General features: G+C 46.6%; 1 protein-coding gene across 6 annotated transcripts in view; it reads right to left on the reverse strand.

The window, feature by feature from the left end:
* Positions 1-16,248, reverse strand: part of MARCHF6 (membrane associated ring-CH-type finger 6) — an 845,067-nt gene that overhangs the window by 704,843 nt on the left and 123,976 nt on the right. For all 6 annotated transcript variants that reach the window (XM_063922758.1, XM_063922754.1, XM_063922757.1 and 3 more), the window contains one exon: positions 7,174-7,247. Coding sequence is in view for 5 of the 6 variants with exons in the window: in XM_063922754.1 (XP_063778824.1) it covers positions 7,174-7,247 (74 nt within the window). In the remaining variant the exon portion in view is untranslated. The remainder of the gene's footprint in view (positions 1-7,173; positions 7,248-16,248) is intronic.

The following is a 16,248-nucleotide window of genomic DNA, read 5'->3' on the forward strand; positions in this document are numbered from 1 at the left end:
ATCGCTCTCTTCTTAGCTTCAGACGCACTGCAAAAATAATAGTACTAATAACTAGCCTGACTACTACTAATAAATAGAAACCGTGCATTCTATGAGAATTTACCTCTTTTGGCACCTGCCAGCTTTGGAAGAAGGCTCCTTTTCTATATACACAAGAAGCAGTAACCTGCACAAATCAGCAGTGGAGGTAGTCACTCCATACTGCTCCGATATACATCGCCATTTTGTAAGCCCCTGACGTCCATAGCAGAAGGGCACAAGTGGAAACCGTCCGGCATGGTCCTCCAGGACTGCCGCATGACAGAACTTACACCCTCAGCTCTCCCAGGTAGCTACAGCCAGCGCTTCTGCACACTTTCAGCACTTCCGGTTTCAGCGCAGACACTCTGAAGAGACACTGAACACCGGTCACCGGAGCCACAAACGCTAAGCAGCAGGCAGAGACCTTCCAGCTCAATCAGGGACTTGCTTAACTGCCCCTAGCAACACTGTATAAAGTTTTCTCCAGAGAGTGCCCCTCCTCCAGCCACAACTATAATGAGGCCCATTACAGGGCATCAGAAAAAGGTAAGCCACTCTGCAAAAATAAACTCCTTCACTGTCAATGCCTAGGAGACTGGAAAAAAAGACTAAGGGGGAAGGGGAGGAGAGGAGCTATATACCTGAAGTGGGCGGTCCCTAAGATGTGAAAAAAAAAAATTCTAGTTCTAGGGAAATGGGCTGTAATACCAGACTAAGGTCTGCCATGAAGTAGCGTAGGAGAAAAATGCTTTGTGGCACAAATGAATTGCATTGACCATTAAAATTGCTGTGTAAGCCATTACTGTAATACTTGGATGTGTATTAGGTAAACACGAACATTACTATTGTGACACCTACTATTTTTCTCTCTGTACAAACACTAAGCCATCAGACGGTTTCTCTGCCAAATCAGTGGATTTCAGTAATAAAAATAAGAATTTATTTACCGATAATTCTATTTCTCATAGTCCGTAGTGGATGCTGGGAACTCCGTAAGGACCATGGGGAATAGCGGCTCCGCAGGAGACTGGGCACAAATAGAAAGCTTTAGTACTACCTGGTGTGCACTGGCTCCTCCCCCTATGACCCTCCTCCAAGCCTCAGTTAGGATACTGTGCCCGGACGAGCGTACACAATAAGGAAGGATTTTGAATCCCGGGTAAGACTCATACCAGCCACACCAATCACACCGTATAACTTGTGATCTGAACCCAGTTAACAGTATGATAAACAGAGGAGCCTCTAGAACAGATGGCTCACTACAACAATAACCCGATTTAGTTAACAATAACTATGTACAAGTATTGCAGACAATCCGCACTTGGGATGGGCGCCCAGCATCCACTACGGACTATGAGAAATAGAATTATCGGTAAGTAAATTCTTATTTTCTCTAACGTCCTAGTGGATGCTGGGAACTCCGTAAGGACCATGGGGATTATACCAAAGCTCCCAAACGGGCGGGAGAGTGCGGATGACTCTGCAGCACCGAATGAGAGAACTCCAGGTCCTCCTCAGCCAGGGTATCAAATTTGTAGAATTTAGCAAACGTGTTTGCCCCTGACCAAGTAGCTGCTCGGCAAAGTTGTAAAGCCGAGACCCCTCGGGCGGCCGCCCAAGATGAGCCCACTTTCCGTGTGGAATGGGCTTTTACAGATTTTGGCTGTGGCAGGCCTGCCACAGAATGTGCAAGCTGAATTGTACTACAAATCCAACGAGCAATAGTCTGCTTAGAAGCAGGAGCACCCAGCTTGTTGGGTGCATACAGGATAAACAGCGAGTCAGATTTTCTGACTCCAGCCGTCCTGGAAACGTATATTTTCAGGGCCCTGACTACGTCCAGTAACTTGGAGTCCTCCAAGTCCCTAGTAGCCGCAGGTACCACAATAGGCTGGTTCAGGTGAAACGCTGAAACCACCTTAGGGAGAAATTGAGGACGAGTCCTCAATTCTGCCCTGTCCGTATGAAAAATTAGGTAAGGGCTTTTATAGGATAAAGCCGCCATTTCTGACACGCGCCTGGCTGAAGCCAGGGCCAATAGCATTACCACTTTCCATGTGAGATACTTTAAGTCCACAGTGGTGAGTGGTTCAAACCAATGTGATTTTAGGAACCCCAAAACCACATTGAGATCCCAAGGTGCCACTGGAGGCACAAAAGGAGGCTGTATATGCAGCACCCCTTTGACAAACGTCTGAACTTCAGGAACTGAAGCCAGTTCTTTTTGGAAGAAGATCGACAGGGCCGAAATTTGAACCTTAATGGACCCTAATTTTAGGCCCATAGACAGTCCTGTTTGCAGGAAATGCAGGAAACGACCCAGTTGAAATTCCTCTGTAGGGGCCTTCCTGGCCTCGCACCACGCAACATATTTTCGCCAAATACGGTGATAATGCTGCACGGTTACATCCTTCCTGGCTTTTATCAGGATAGGGATGACCTCATCCGGAATGCCTTTTTCCTTCAGGATCCGGCGTTCAACCGCCATGCCGTCAAACGCAGCCGCGGTAAGTCTTGGAACAGACCGGGTCCCTGCTGGAGCAGGTCCCTTCGTAGAGGTAGAGGCCACGGGTCCTCCGTGAGCATCTCTTGAAGTTCCGGGTACCAAGTCCTTCTTGGCCAATCCGGAGCCACGAGTATAGTCCTTACTCCTCTCCTTCTTATGATTCTCAGTACCTTGGGTATGAGAGTCAGAGGAGGGAACACATACACTGACTGGATATTCTGGTGTTACCAGAATATCCACAGCTGTTGCCTGAGGGTCCCGTGACCTGGCGCAATACCTGTCTAGTTTTTTGTTGAGGCGTGACGCCATCATGTCCACCTTTGGTTTTTCCCAACGGTTCACAATCATGTGGAAGACTTCTGGGTGAAGTCCCCACTCTCCCGGGTGGAGGTCGTGCCTGCTGAGGAAGTCTGCTTCCCAGTTGTCCACTCCCGGAATGAACACTGCTGACAGTGCTATCACATGATTTTCCGCCCAGCGAAGAATCCTTGCAACTTCTGCCATTGCCCTCCTGCTTCTTGTGCCGCCCTGTCTGTTTACGTGGGCGACTGCCGTGATGTTGTCTGACTGAATCAGCACCGGCTGACCTTGAAGCAGAGGTCGTGCTAGGCTTAGAGCATTGTAGATGGCCCTTAGCTCCAGGATATTTATGTGAAGTGATGTCTCCAGGCTTGACCACAAGCCCTGGAAATTTCTTCCTTGTGTGACTGCTCCCCAGCCTCTCAGGCTGGCATCCGTAGTCACCAGGACCCAGTCCTGAATGCCGAATCTGGGGCCCTCTAGAAGATGAGCCCTCTGCAACCACCACAGAAGAGACACCCTTGTCCTTGGAGACAGGGTTATCCGCTGATGCATCTGAAGATGCGATCCGGACCATTTGTCCAGCAGATCCCACTGGAACGTTCTTGCGTGGAATCTGCCGAATGGAATCGCTTAGTAGGAAGCTACCATCTTTCCCAAGACTCTTGTGCATTGATGCACTGAGACTTGCCCCGGTTTCAGGAGGTTTCTGACCAGTTCGGATAACTCCCTGGCTTTCTCCTCCGGAAGGAACACCTTTTTCTGGACCATGTCCAGAATCATCCCTAGGAACAGAAGACGTGTTGTCGGAACCAGCTGCGATTTTGGGATATTTAGAATCCAGCCGTGCTGCCGTAGCACTACCTGAGATAGGGCTACTCCGACTACTAACTGTTCTCTGGATCTTGCTCTTATCAGGAGATCGTCCAAGTAAGGGATAATTAAAACGCATTTTCTTCGAAGAAGAATCATCATTTCGGCCATTACCTTGGTAAAGACCCGAGGTGCCGTGGATAATCCAAACGGCAGCGTCTGAAACTGATAGTGACAGTTTTGTACTACAAACCTGAGGTACCCTTGATGAGAAGGGTAAATGGGGACATGGAGGTAGGCATCTTTGATGTCCAGAGACACCATATAGTCCCCCTCTACCAGGTTCGCGATCACTGCTCTGAGTGACTCCATCTTGAATTTGAACCTCTGTATGTAAGTGTTCAAAGACTTCAGATTTAAAATTGGTCTCACCGAGCCGTCCGGCTTCGGTACCACAAACAGCGTGGAATAATACCCCTTCCCTTGTTGCAGGAGGGGTACCTTGATTATCACCTGCTGGGAATACAGCTTGTGAACTGCCTCCAATACTGCCTCCCTGTCGGAGGGAGACGTTGGTAAAGCAGACTTCAGGAACCGGCGAGGGGGAGACGTCTCGAACTCCAATTTGTACCCCTGAGATACTACTTGCAGGATCCAGGGGTCCACTTGCGAGTGAGCCCACTGCGCGCTGAAATTCTTGAGACGGGCCCCCACCGTGCCTGAGTCCGCTTGTAAGGCCCCAGCGTCATGCTGAGGACTTGGCAGAAGCGGGGGAGGGCTTTTGTTCCTGGGAAGTGGCTGTCTGTTGCAGTCTTTTTCCCCTTCCTCTGCCCCGGGGCAGAAAAGAGGAACCTTTTGCCCGCTTGCCCTTATGGGGACGAAAGGACTGAGCCGGATAAGACGGCGTCTTCTTATGTTGAGAGGTTACCTGGGGTAAAAATGTGGATTTCCCAGCAGTTGCCGTGGCCACCAGGTCCGATAGACCGACCCCAAATAACTCCTCCCCTTTATAAGGCAATATTTCCATATGCCGTTTAGAGTCCGCATCACCTGACCACTGTCGCGTCCATAATCCTCTTCTGGCAGAAATGGACAGCGCACTCACTCTTGAAGCCAGAGTGGAAATATCCCTCTGTGCATCTCGCATATATAGAAATGCATCTTTTAAATGCTCTATAGTCAACAATATACTGTCCCTATCCAGGGTATCAATATTTTCAGTCAGGGAATCCGACCAAGCCACCCCAGCGCTGCACATCCAGGCTGAGGCGATTGCTGGTCGCAGTATAACACCAGTATGTGAGTATATACTTTTAAGGATATTCTCCAGTTTTCTGTCACCTGGTTCCTTGAGGGCGGCCGTATCAGGAGACGGTAACGCCACTTGTTTTGATAAGCGTGTGAGCGCTATATCCACTCTAGGGGGTGTTTCCCAACGCGCCCTAACCTCTGGCGGGAAAGGGTATAATGCCAATAACTTTTTTGAAATTATCAGTTTATCGGGGGAAACCCACGCTTCATCACACACCTCATTTAATTCGTCTGATTCAGGAAAAACTACAGGTAGTTTTTTCACACCCCACATAATACCCTTTTTAGTGGTACTTGCAGTATCAGAAATGTTTAACACCTCTCTCATTGCCGTGATCATGTAACGTGTGGCCCTACTGGAAGTCACGTTTGTCTCCTCACCGTCGACACTGGAGTCAGTATCCGTGTCGACGTCAGTATCCACCACCTGAGGTAACGGCCTTTTTAGAGACCCTGATGGTTTTTGAGACGCCTGGACAGGGACCAGCTGATTAGTCGGCTGTCTCATGTCATCAACCGTCTTTTGTAAGGAGCTGACACTGTCACGTAAATCCTTCCATAAAGCCATCCACTTAGGTGTCGACTCCTTAGGGGGTGACATCTCTATTATAGGCAATTGCCCCGCCTCCACATAATTTTCCTCCTCATACATGTCGACACAAACGTACCGACACACAGCACACGCACAGGGAATGCTCTGATAGAGGACAGGACCCCACTAGCCCTTTGGGGAGACAGAGGGAGAGTATGCCAGCACACACCAGAGCGCTATATATAGATATAGGGACAACCTTATATAAGTGTTTCTCCCTTATAGCTGCTGTATTGTTAATCACCCGCCAATTACTGCCCCCCTCTCTTTTTTACCCTGTTTCTATAGCAGGACTGCAGGGGAGAGTCAGGGAGACGTCCTTCCAGCGGAGCTGTGAGGGAAAATGGCGCCTGTGTGCTGAGGAGATAGGCCGCCGAGAAGGGGGCGGAGCCTTTCTCCCGCTTTTTTGTAAAAATCTGGCAGGGGTTAAAATTCATCCATATAGCCCAGGAGCTATATGTGATGTATTTTTAGCCAGCCAAGGTGTTTCTATTGCTGCTCAGGGCGCCCCCCCCCCTAGCGCCCTGCACCCTCAGTGACCGGAGTGTGAAGTGTGCTGAGAAGCAATGGCGCACAGCTGCAGTGCTGTGCGCTACCTTGTGGAAGACAGGATGTCTTCTGCCGCCGATTTGCCGGACTCTTCTTGCTTCTGGCTCTGTAAGGGGGCCGGCGGCGCGGCTCCGGGACCGAGCTCCAAGGCTGGGCCTGTGAGCTGTCCCTCTGGAGCTAATGGTGTCCAGTAGCCAAGAAGCCCAATCCACTCTGCACGCAGGTGAGTTCGCTTCTTCTCCCCTTAGTCCCTCGATGCAGTGAGCCTGTTGCCAGTAGGTCTCACTGAAAATAAAAAACCTAAACTAAAACTTTCACTAAGAAGCTCAGGAGAGCCCCTAGTGTGCACCCTTCTCGTTCGGGCACAAAAATCTAACTGAGGCTTGGAGGAGGGTCATAGGGGGAGGAGCCAGTGCACACCAGGTAGTACTAAAGCTTTCTATTTGTGCCCAGTCTCCTGCGGAGCCGCTATTCCCCATGGTCCTTACTGAGTTCCCAGCATCCACTAGGACGTCAGAGAAACACAAGACAGTTTAATCATCCTTCCGATTAAAAGAACAGGAATCATTTTTATGTGTATAATCACATATCCTTTAATTATGTATTAATTGAAAAAATAAAAATAAAGCATTATATAAATACTAAAAGCATTTCGGGGGCAATTCTAACATTCCGGGCTGGGCATCTGAACAAATGGGCGTCTATCAGAACAATTCAATTGTTGCTCCAAATCAGATGTTTAGAAGCAGCAGCAGACATTTTTTATTCCATCCTGCAGAGGTGCAAGAAGAAAAAAAAATGTGAAAAGCGCCCAAACAAGAACTTTAGACTGGCTTAGCCGCTTTGCGTGGTTATACCCGGTGCCTTTAGACGCGTTAAATACTAACTGGTATCTTACCAGAACAACAATTGATTTGTTCCAACAGACTGCCGTCGTTTAGACTGTCAGCATGGGGCACCCGGAAAATTTAAATTGCCCCTTTAGTGTCAAATTTTGCATATTATAAATAAATTGTGTTTAATAAAAGGTAAACATAATCCTAGTATCTGCTCTGCTTAAGAACTGAAGAAAGAAACTTACTTGGAGTAAAGGCAAATCTGTGCTTGCATAATTCACAGTATTCTTTCCTGCTGTGTTTAAGCCACTGAACTAAACTGAAAAAATGAGAGTGCAATGTAAAAGAACATGACAATTAACATTACAAGCAAAAAGATTATTCAGTATTAACTATTGTATTATAACGCTTAACCTAGACCAGTGGTTCCCAAACTTTTCTGAATCCCAGCGCCCTAGGCTAAATGCTTCTTATTGAGACATTTAGAATAAATATTAAGTACATTGTGTTTATATGTCAACCTTAGGTTCAACTGTGTGGTAAGGAACAGGATTTGCTTCTGTTTGTCCACCAATTTTATGAGCGACGGCCACAAGCACTGATTTTGGCTATTATGTTTAATATAAATAGTTAGAATTGTTACTGGACCACCAATCAAAGGCACCCCTGCAAGTGCCTCGAGGCACCACAGGGTGCCTAGGCACACAGTTTGAAAACCCCTGACCTAGACTTGTGTGCCATGCGACAAATTAACACATTTAACCTTTTGCAAACTGTGTAACCAAGCTGATAACTCTGATTGGTTTATTTATTATGTATGCCAGCTGACCTCCTGTGGTCCTCATAGTAACTATAGGAGTAACTATGGAACTATGGGCAAGGAGTATCAATTAAGGTCTTTCTAAATATGATAGGACATATTTTATAATAGGATTTTTTTACCTACCGGTAAATCCTTTTCTCGTAGTCCGTAGAGGATGCTGGGGTCCACATTAGTACCATGGAAAACAGACGGGTCCACTAGGAGCCACTGGAACTTTAAGAGTTCCAGTGTGTGGGCTGGCTCCGCCCTCTATGCCCCTCCTACCAAACTCCGTATAGGAACTGTGCCCGAGGAGACTGACAACTTCGAGAGAAGGAATTTACACAGATAACGGCGAGGATTCACACCAGCTCACACAAACGAGGCAAACCAAGCTAACAAGCTTGAAACTCAGCAACGGCTGAATAACATGACTGAATCTAATCATAACGCAGTACAGGTTGAGTATCCCATATCCAAATATTCCGAAATACGGAATATTCCGAAATACGGACTTTTTTGAGTGAGAGTGAGATAGTGAAACCTTTGTTTTTTGATGACTCAATGTACACAAACTTTGTTTAATACACAAAGTTATTAAAAATATTGTATTAAATGACCTTCAGGCTGTGTGTGTATAAGGTGTATATGAAACATAAATGAATTGTGTGAATGTAGACACACTTTGTTTAATGCACAAAGTTATAAAAAATATTGGCTAAAATGACCTTCAGGCTGTGTGTATAAGGTGTATATGTCATATAAATGCATTCTGTGCTTAGATTTAGGTCCCATCAACATGATATCTCATTATGGTATGCAATTATTCCAAAATACGGAAAAATCCGATATCCAAAATACCTCTGGTCCCAAGCATTTCGGATAAGGGATACTCAACCTGTACTTCTCAAAAGAACAAAGCAGTACTGAACCAAGTAACCACTGCAGAATCACAAAGTGCTGGGCGAGCGTCAAGCATCCCCTATGGACTATGAGAAAAGGATTTACCGGTAGGGAATTAAAATCCTATTTTCTCTTACGTCCTAGAGGATGTTGGGGTCCATATTAGTACCATGGGGATGTACGAAAGCTCCCAGAACGGGAGGGAGAGCGCGGAGGTTCCTGTAGAATAGATTGACCAAACTTAAGGTCTTCAGAGGCCAAAGTTTCGAACCTGTAGAACTTAGTAAATGTGTTCGACCCAGACCAAGTAGCTGCTCGGCGCTGAAAAGCCGAGACACCCCGGGCAGCCGCCCAGGAAGAACCCACCTTACGAGTAGAGTGGGTCTTAACAAATTTTGGACACGCCAGTCCTGCCGTAGAATATGCATGCTGGATAGTGATCCAGCAAGAGATCGTCTGCTTAGAAGCAGTACACCCAAGTTTCTTGGGATCATACACGACAAACAGAGTCCGATTTTTTGTGACGAGCCCTAACAACATCCAAGGACTTTGATGGAATTGGGGAGTCAGTCGCAACTGGCACCACAATAGGTTGGTTGAAGCTCAGCTCTATCTTCATGGAAAATCAAATAGGGGCTTTTACAAGACAAAGCCTCCAACTCCGACACTCGTCGAGCAGAAGCTAAAGCCAACAAAGTGACCGTCTTTCACGTGAGAAACTTGACTTCAACTTTTTGTAGAAGCTCGAACCAATCCGTTAAGATCCCAGGGCACCGTGGGCGGCACAAAGGGAGGCAGGATGTGCAGAACCCCTTTCAAAAGGGTCTGAACCTCAGGGAGGGAAGCCAGCTGTTTTTGGAAGAAAATGGATAAGGCCGAAATCTGGACCTTTACGGATCCAAACCTCAGGCCCATATTCACACCTGCTTGCAGGAAGAGGAGAGTCCTAGTTGAAACTCCACCGTAGGAAACTTCTTGGATTCACACCAAGACACATACTTTTTCCAAATGGGATGGTAATGTTTAGACGTTACTCCTTTCCTAGCCTGTATCAGGGTAGGAATAACTTTGTTCAGAATGCCTTCCCCGCTAATATCTGGCATTCAACCTCAATGCTGTCAAACGTAGCCGCGGTAAGTCTTGATAAGCGAACTGCCCCTGTTGTAACAGGTCCTCCCAAAGAGGAAGAAGCCTCGGATCTTCCAACAGTAGATACGCGTACCAAGCTCTCCTTGGCCAGTCCGGGGCAATGAGGATTGCCTGAACTCTTGTTCTCCTTATGAGCTTTAGAACCCTTGGGATGAGTGGAAGTGGAGGAAACACGAACACGGAATGGAACACCCATGGAGCTACCAGGGCGTCCACCGCCACTGCTTACGGGTCTCTTGACCTGGAACAATACCTCCGTAGCTTCTTGTTGAGGCGTGAGGCCATCATGTCTATTTAAGGTACCCCCCAAAGATCATTCACCTCAATGAACACCTACGGATGAAGTCCCCACTCTCCTGGATGAAGATGGTGTCTGCTGAGGAAGTCCGCTTCCCAGTTGTCTACTCCCGGAATGAAGATTGCTGACAGCGCTACCGTGTGCTTCTCTGCCCAGAGGATGATCTTTGTTACCTCTGACATTGCAGCTCTGCTCTTCGATCGGCCCTGTCAGTTTATGTAGGCCACCATCGTTACATAGTGCAACTACACTTGAATGGCTCGATCTCGCAAAAGATGAGACGCCTGGAGAAGACCTTTGTTGATGGCTCTTAGTTCCAGAATGTTTATTGGAAGACTGGATTCCAGGTTTGACCACCTTCCTTAGAAGGTTTCCCCCTGAGAGACTTGCATCTGTGGTTAGAAGGGTCCAGTCCCGAATCCCAAACCTGCGGCCCTCCAAAAGGTGAGGCATTTGCAGCCATCAGAGAAGTGAAATCCTGGCTTTCGGCGACAGACTGATCCTCTGGTGCATGTGTAGGTGAGCTCCCAACTACTTGTCCAGGAGATCCAATTGGAAGTACCATGCATGAAACCTTCCGTACGTTAGAGCCTCGTAGGAGGAAACCATCTTCCCCAGAAGACAAATGCACTAATGAACAGATCCCCGGGTTGGCTTCAGGACATCCCAGACCATTGTTTTAATCACCAACGCTTTCTCCTCCAGCAGAAACACCCTCTGCACTTCCGTGACGAGGATCATCCCCAGAAAAGACAATCTCCTTGTCGGCTCCAAATGGGACTTTGGAAGGTTCAGGATCCAACCGTGTTCCCTGAGCAGATGAGTCGTGAGAACAATGGACTGCAAAAGCTTCTCCCTGGAAGTTGCCTTAATCAGCATATCGTCCAGATATGGGATTATGTTCACCCCATGTCTGCGGAGGAGAACCATCATCTCTGCCATCACCTTGGTGAACACCCTTGATGCTGTGGAGAGGCCGAATGGCAGTGCCTGAAATTGATACCGACTGTCTAACAGTGCAAATCTGAGAAGCCTGGTGTGGCGGCCAAATCGAAATGTAGAGGTACGCATCCTTGATGTCCAAGGATACCAGAAACTCTCCCTCCTTCAGACCTGAAATCACCGCTCTCAGAGACTCCATTTTGAAATTGAACTCCCTCAGATAAGGGTTTAACGACTTCAAGTTCAAAATCGGTCTGACCGAACCATTCGGTTTTGGTACCACAAAAAGGTTTGAATAATAACCCTTGTTTTGCATATGCAGTGGAACCGGGATAATGATCTGTGCCCTTTCCAATTTTAGGATGGCTTCCTGTAGGATAGCGTTGTCTGTCAGCAAAGCTGGCAAGCCTGATTTGAAGAAACGGTGAGGCGGGAGTTCTTGAAACGCGAGTGTGTACCCCTGGGACACAATATCCTGTACCCAGGGACCCAGGCCGGAGGACACGCAGACATGGTTGAAACGTCTGAGTCTCGCACCTACCAGGCCGTCTGTCACGCTGAGGATTTTGAGGAACCAGAAGCAGGTGTCTTGTCTGGAAGCCTGCAGGTGCAGGCTTTTTGGATTTTGCACGACCACCTCTAAAGAAGGTGGCCGGAGGCTTGGACTTTTTTGCCTTAGCGGTCCGAAAGGACTGTGACACAGCTGAAGAAAATGGTTTCTTCGTAGAAGGTGTAGCAGAGGGAAGGAAAAGTGACTTACCCATGGTTGCCATTGAAATTCACACATCCAATGCTTACCCAAATAGAGCCTGACCTGTGTAGGGTAGGTTCTCCACACTTCTCCTGGATTCCGCATCTGTAGACCATTGGCGTAGCCAGAGTCCCCTGCGAGCTGATACAGACATGGAAGATATCCGCGCAGTCAGTACCATGAACCCGCAGAATCCTGTATGTTACGTAAAAAGAATTCAATATCACTCCTATCCATTGTATCCAAATCCTCTAGTAGTGTGCCTGACCACTTTACTATGGCTTTAGAAATCCATGCACAGGCAATAGTCGGCCTTAACGCCACTCCTGAAGCAGTGTATATGGATTTGAGCGTAGTGTCAATCTGACGATCAGCTGGTTCTTTTAACGCAGTAGATCCAGGGACAGGTAAAACCACCTTTTTAGACAGTCTGAAGACAGATGCATCAACAATGGGTGGGTTTTCCCATTTTTTTCTATCCTCCTCAGGGAAGGGAAAAGCAACCAGAACCCTCTTAGGAATCTGGAATTTTTTCTCTGGATTTTCCAAATATGGCGTTTAATTCTTTAGACGCAGGGAAAGTTAGCGAGACTTTCTTATTGTCAGTGAAGTAAGCCTCCTCAACCTGCTCAGGTGGCGTATCAGTAATATTTAACACATCTTTAATGGCCTCAATCATGAGCTGCACCCCCTTAGCAAGGGATGCCGCCCCCCTCAGCACGTCCCCATCACCGTCTGCAGTATCAGAGTCGGTATCCGTGTCATCTTGCATAATTTGGGCAAGTGCACATTTCTGTGGGAACATGTTAGGGGATTTTGCAGGAATAGGAACAGAGCCTGACCACACTGCCACAGATTTATTCAATAATCGAGTTTCATTCTCCGTATTAGCTACCCTAGTAGATATCCGAGAGATCATTACTTTGATAGAAGTTAACCACTCAGGCTCAACAATAGGGATCTGAGACAAAGCATTACATTCGGGTGTACATGGAATGGATTCCTTCTGAGAGGAAACATCTTCTGCAGCATATGACAGAGTCCCTAGACATGGTTATGGGAGATTATAAAAAACACCCACACACACCCAGAGAAATGTCAGCTACAGTATCCCCCCCCACCCAAGTATGACAGAGGGACACAGATTGGAGCCAACCCACACACACAGCGCTTCAGAGGTAGCCCAAATAAAACTACCAGCGCTATCTGTGTACCTTAATAGGTTATACAGACTTTACACAGCCTCCCCTCGCCCCCCCTCCCCCTAGTACCGCACAGGATAGCTGGAGGTGCTTGGAGGGACAGCTCTCAGTCAGCATCTGTGGAATAGGAGCTGCAGGTAGGAAATGGCGCTGAATGCTGCTGGGTCCGCTCTGAGGAGAAGCTCCACCCCCCAAACATGGCGCTGCTTCCCACTCTTGAGTTGTATTATACTGGCCTGAGGTGTGTGCTGGCAGTGATCCGGGGTCCCTGACAGGCTTGCCGACCAGTGTAGAGTGTAGGCGCAGGCTCAGGGCGCCCCTTACAGCGCCGCACTATGTACCGCTGAGCCCCCCCTACCCTGTTGCCGCCATCTTCACACCGGCTCCACGCTTGCTAGGGGAACCGGTGACTCACTCGCTACAAACATCTTCTGGCTCTGTTAAGGGGTGGCGGCATGCTGCTGGGGTGAGTGGTCGCCTGGGCGGCTAACGATCTATCCCCTCAGGAGTTCAGTGGAGATAGTGGCTCTCACTCCGTAGGGTAGGACACTACTCCCCCCTAAGTCAAACGAAGCAGGGAGGCTGTTGGCAGCAGCCTCCTTTTGCCTAACTTAAAAATATATATAATAATAATAATAATAATAATAATAATAATAATAATAATAATAAACTAAAGAAGCACTAGGAGCTCCCCTATCTGTGACCGGCTCCTCCGGGCACATTTTCTAAACAGAGTCTGGTAGGAGGGGAATAGAGGGAGGAGCCAGCCCACACACACACAAACTCTTAAAGTGCCAGTGGCTCCTAGTGGACCAGTCTATACCCCATGGTACTAATGTGGACCCCAGCATCCTCTAGGAAATAACAGAAATGTTAAGTAGTTCACATTTTAATTTTGCAATTGTAGCTATATTATTGTGATTTTTTTAATTTATTTATTTTGCAGTGCACTACAATAGGTCACCACTTACTCCGCATGATAAATGCACAGCAAAACACTACGCTGAGTGGGCAGGTCTCCAATGTCTAAAGCTGGGTACACACTTGCCACCGTGTACACGAAATATCATATATATTGGCAAGTAGGTATATCCTATATCGTTGACGATGCACGCTCCTGCGGGTCGTTAACGAGGTACAATATCTTTAATTTTCAACTTGAAATCTAAAGATATTGTACGAGATGGCATGCACCTGGATGTGGGTTCATACCGTCACTGATAAGACGCAAACAATATAATTCAGTGTGTCTGAACGTCAATGTTTGCGGGGGGATCTTGCACGATGTCACTGACATCAGCAAGTGTGTACCCAACCTAACATTACCTGATCAGAATTCCTGGAGCTCCATTTTCAAATAAACTTAATGCTATGGAGGAGTAGTTTTTAAAAAAAAAAAAAAATATTTATAATCATTTTGACACCAAACCACATGATTAAAAATTTGGTGCGTGGCTTTTAAAACACAATGCTCAAGCTACTGTACCTGTAAGTCAGGATATAAAAATACATCTAAGAAAAAAAAAAAAGAAAAGAAAAAACACAACTTCCTTTCTTATTTTCTCAAAGCCCAGCCTACTCAGGATTGTGTCCTTGCTGGGAGGGGGTAAAAGGTATTAGGAACCCACGTCTGACTACTGACCAGTGCTAAAGTAGAACTGCGATCATTCTGGTAACCTATCTAGTGAATAAAATAAATGCTGACCCTCACCATAAGGATTGAAATAAATATATATATATATATATATATATATATATATATATATATATATATATATATATATATATTATCCCTTAGTAAAACAAATTTTCTAGGGTTCTCTTGTAGAAAACAGGGTCCTCAAGGAGCCATAACAGTTCATGCTTTCCAGCCCACCGGTAATCTTTTAAAATTTGTCACTTACTAATATCTTTAAGGATGTGTAACCAATCAGAAACGGTCTCAATCTGAGATACTCTGATCAATATAAGACACCACTCCTGATTTGCTGCTCAACTACAGGTAGGCAGGACCACCAGAGATAGACTCCTATAGCATATGGTGCTCCGAGGGAACACTCCATTTCATCCATCTGACTTTGTTTTTTCCTCCCAAATTTACACAGTTTATTCCTTGAAATACCGACTATAACAACTGCCATGGAGTAATTTTTTTCAGAAGTTAGAGACAAGCTTGCTAAAGAAGCCTTACAGACAATAGGTTCAATTCATGAAGCAATGAAAAGTGTAGAGAAGTGAACCAGTGGAGAAGTTGCCCATGGCAACCAATCTGCACTTTATAAATGTTAACACCAATTGGTTGCCATGGGCAACTTCTCCACTGGCTCACGTCTCCACTCTTTTTACTGCTTCATGAACAGACCTCAATATGTGAAGCAAATCAGAGTAACTTCCCAAACAGTTTCTGAAAAATATACATCTCTTGACAACACAGGTGGGAGATCTGGGCTGCCATGGAGTATTTCATGTGAACGAACAAACAAAAAAACTATAATTTGCAATATTCCTTTGCAATCCTCCATTGCAGCCATTACGATGGCATTTACACAAAGAAAATAGTAGTGAGGGCTAATAAGAACGTTAAGCCACATATGCTGAACAATCAAGAGTTTAAAGGCCTGCATGAATGACACGAATCCCAAAGGGAGTGTCCATATAGAACAATATATCCAATGTGATAGTGACCATGGATGTAACTACAGTGGGTGCAAGGGGTGCCACTGCCATGGGGCCCAGAGGCTTAGGAAGGCCTGGGCCCAGGTTATAAAGTTGCATACCAATTTCCAAGATCTGCCTGCTAAGCCAGTTTCCAAATTTTCGTGAATCTTGGCTCCATAGAGAATTACCTGTTCAGCAAAGCATACATTTCAACCACAAAGTCACCAGGTCGTTCATCCCACTCTCTTACATAAGCCATCTCTACCTCACCTATTTCCTGCCCTTAGGACCCATCCACAAGTTCACACCTCACGTCTCCATCTCCCCTAGAATGTAAGCTCCTAGCAAAGTCCTCCTCCCTCTTGTTCTCATAGCGCTCTTCTCTAGCACTTCACCGACAACCTTCACCTACTTAATTGCAATTCAGCCCGTAAATTCATCAGGCTCATAGCTGTTAGTCTTTTCCAGCGGCACTTCTCCTGCTAGTCAGGTCAATACTATTGGAGACAGATTCCACCCTTAACCAATTACTTCCTTGCTCAGCTTGCTTCCCAGCTGGACTATGCACTGAGAATTGTGGTGCTAATGGTTACTTGTGCTCTGTTTATGTTTTTG

This window comes from Pseudophryne corroboree, chromosome 5 (genome assembly GCF_028390025.1).
Source record: "Pseudophryne corroboree isolate aPseCor3 chromosome 5, aPseCor3.hap2, whole genome shotgun sequence".
Lineage (NCBI taxonomy): Eukaryota > Metazoa > Chordata > Amphibia > Anura > Myobatrachidae > Pseudophryne > Pseudophryne corroboree.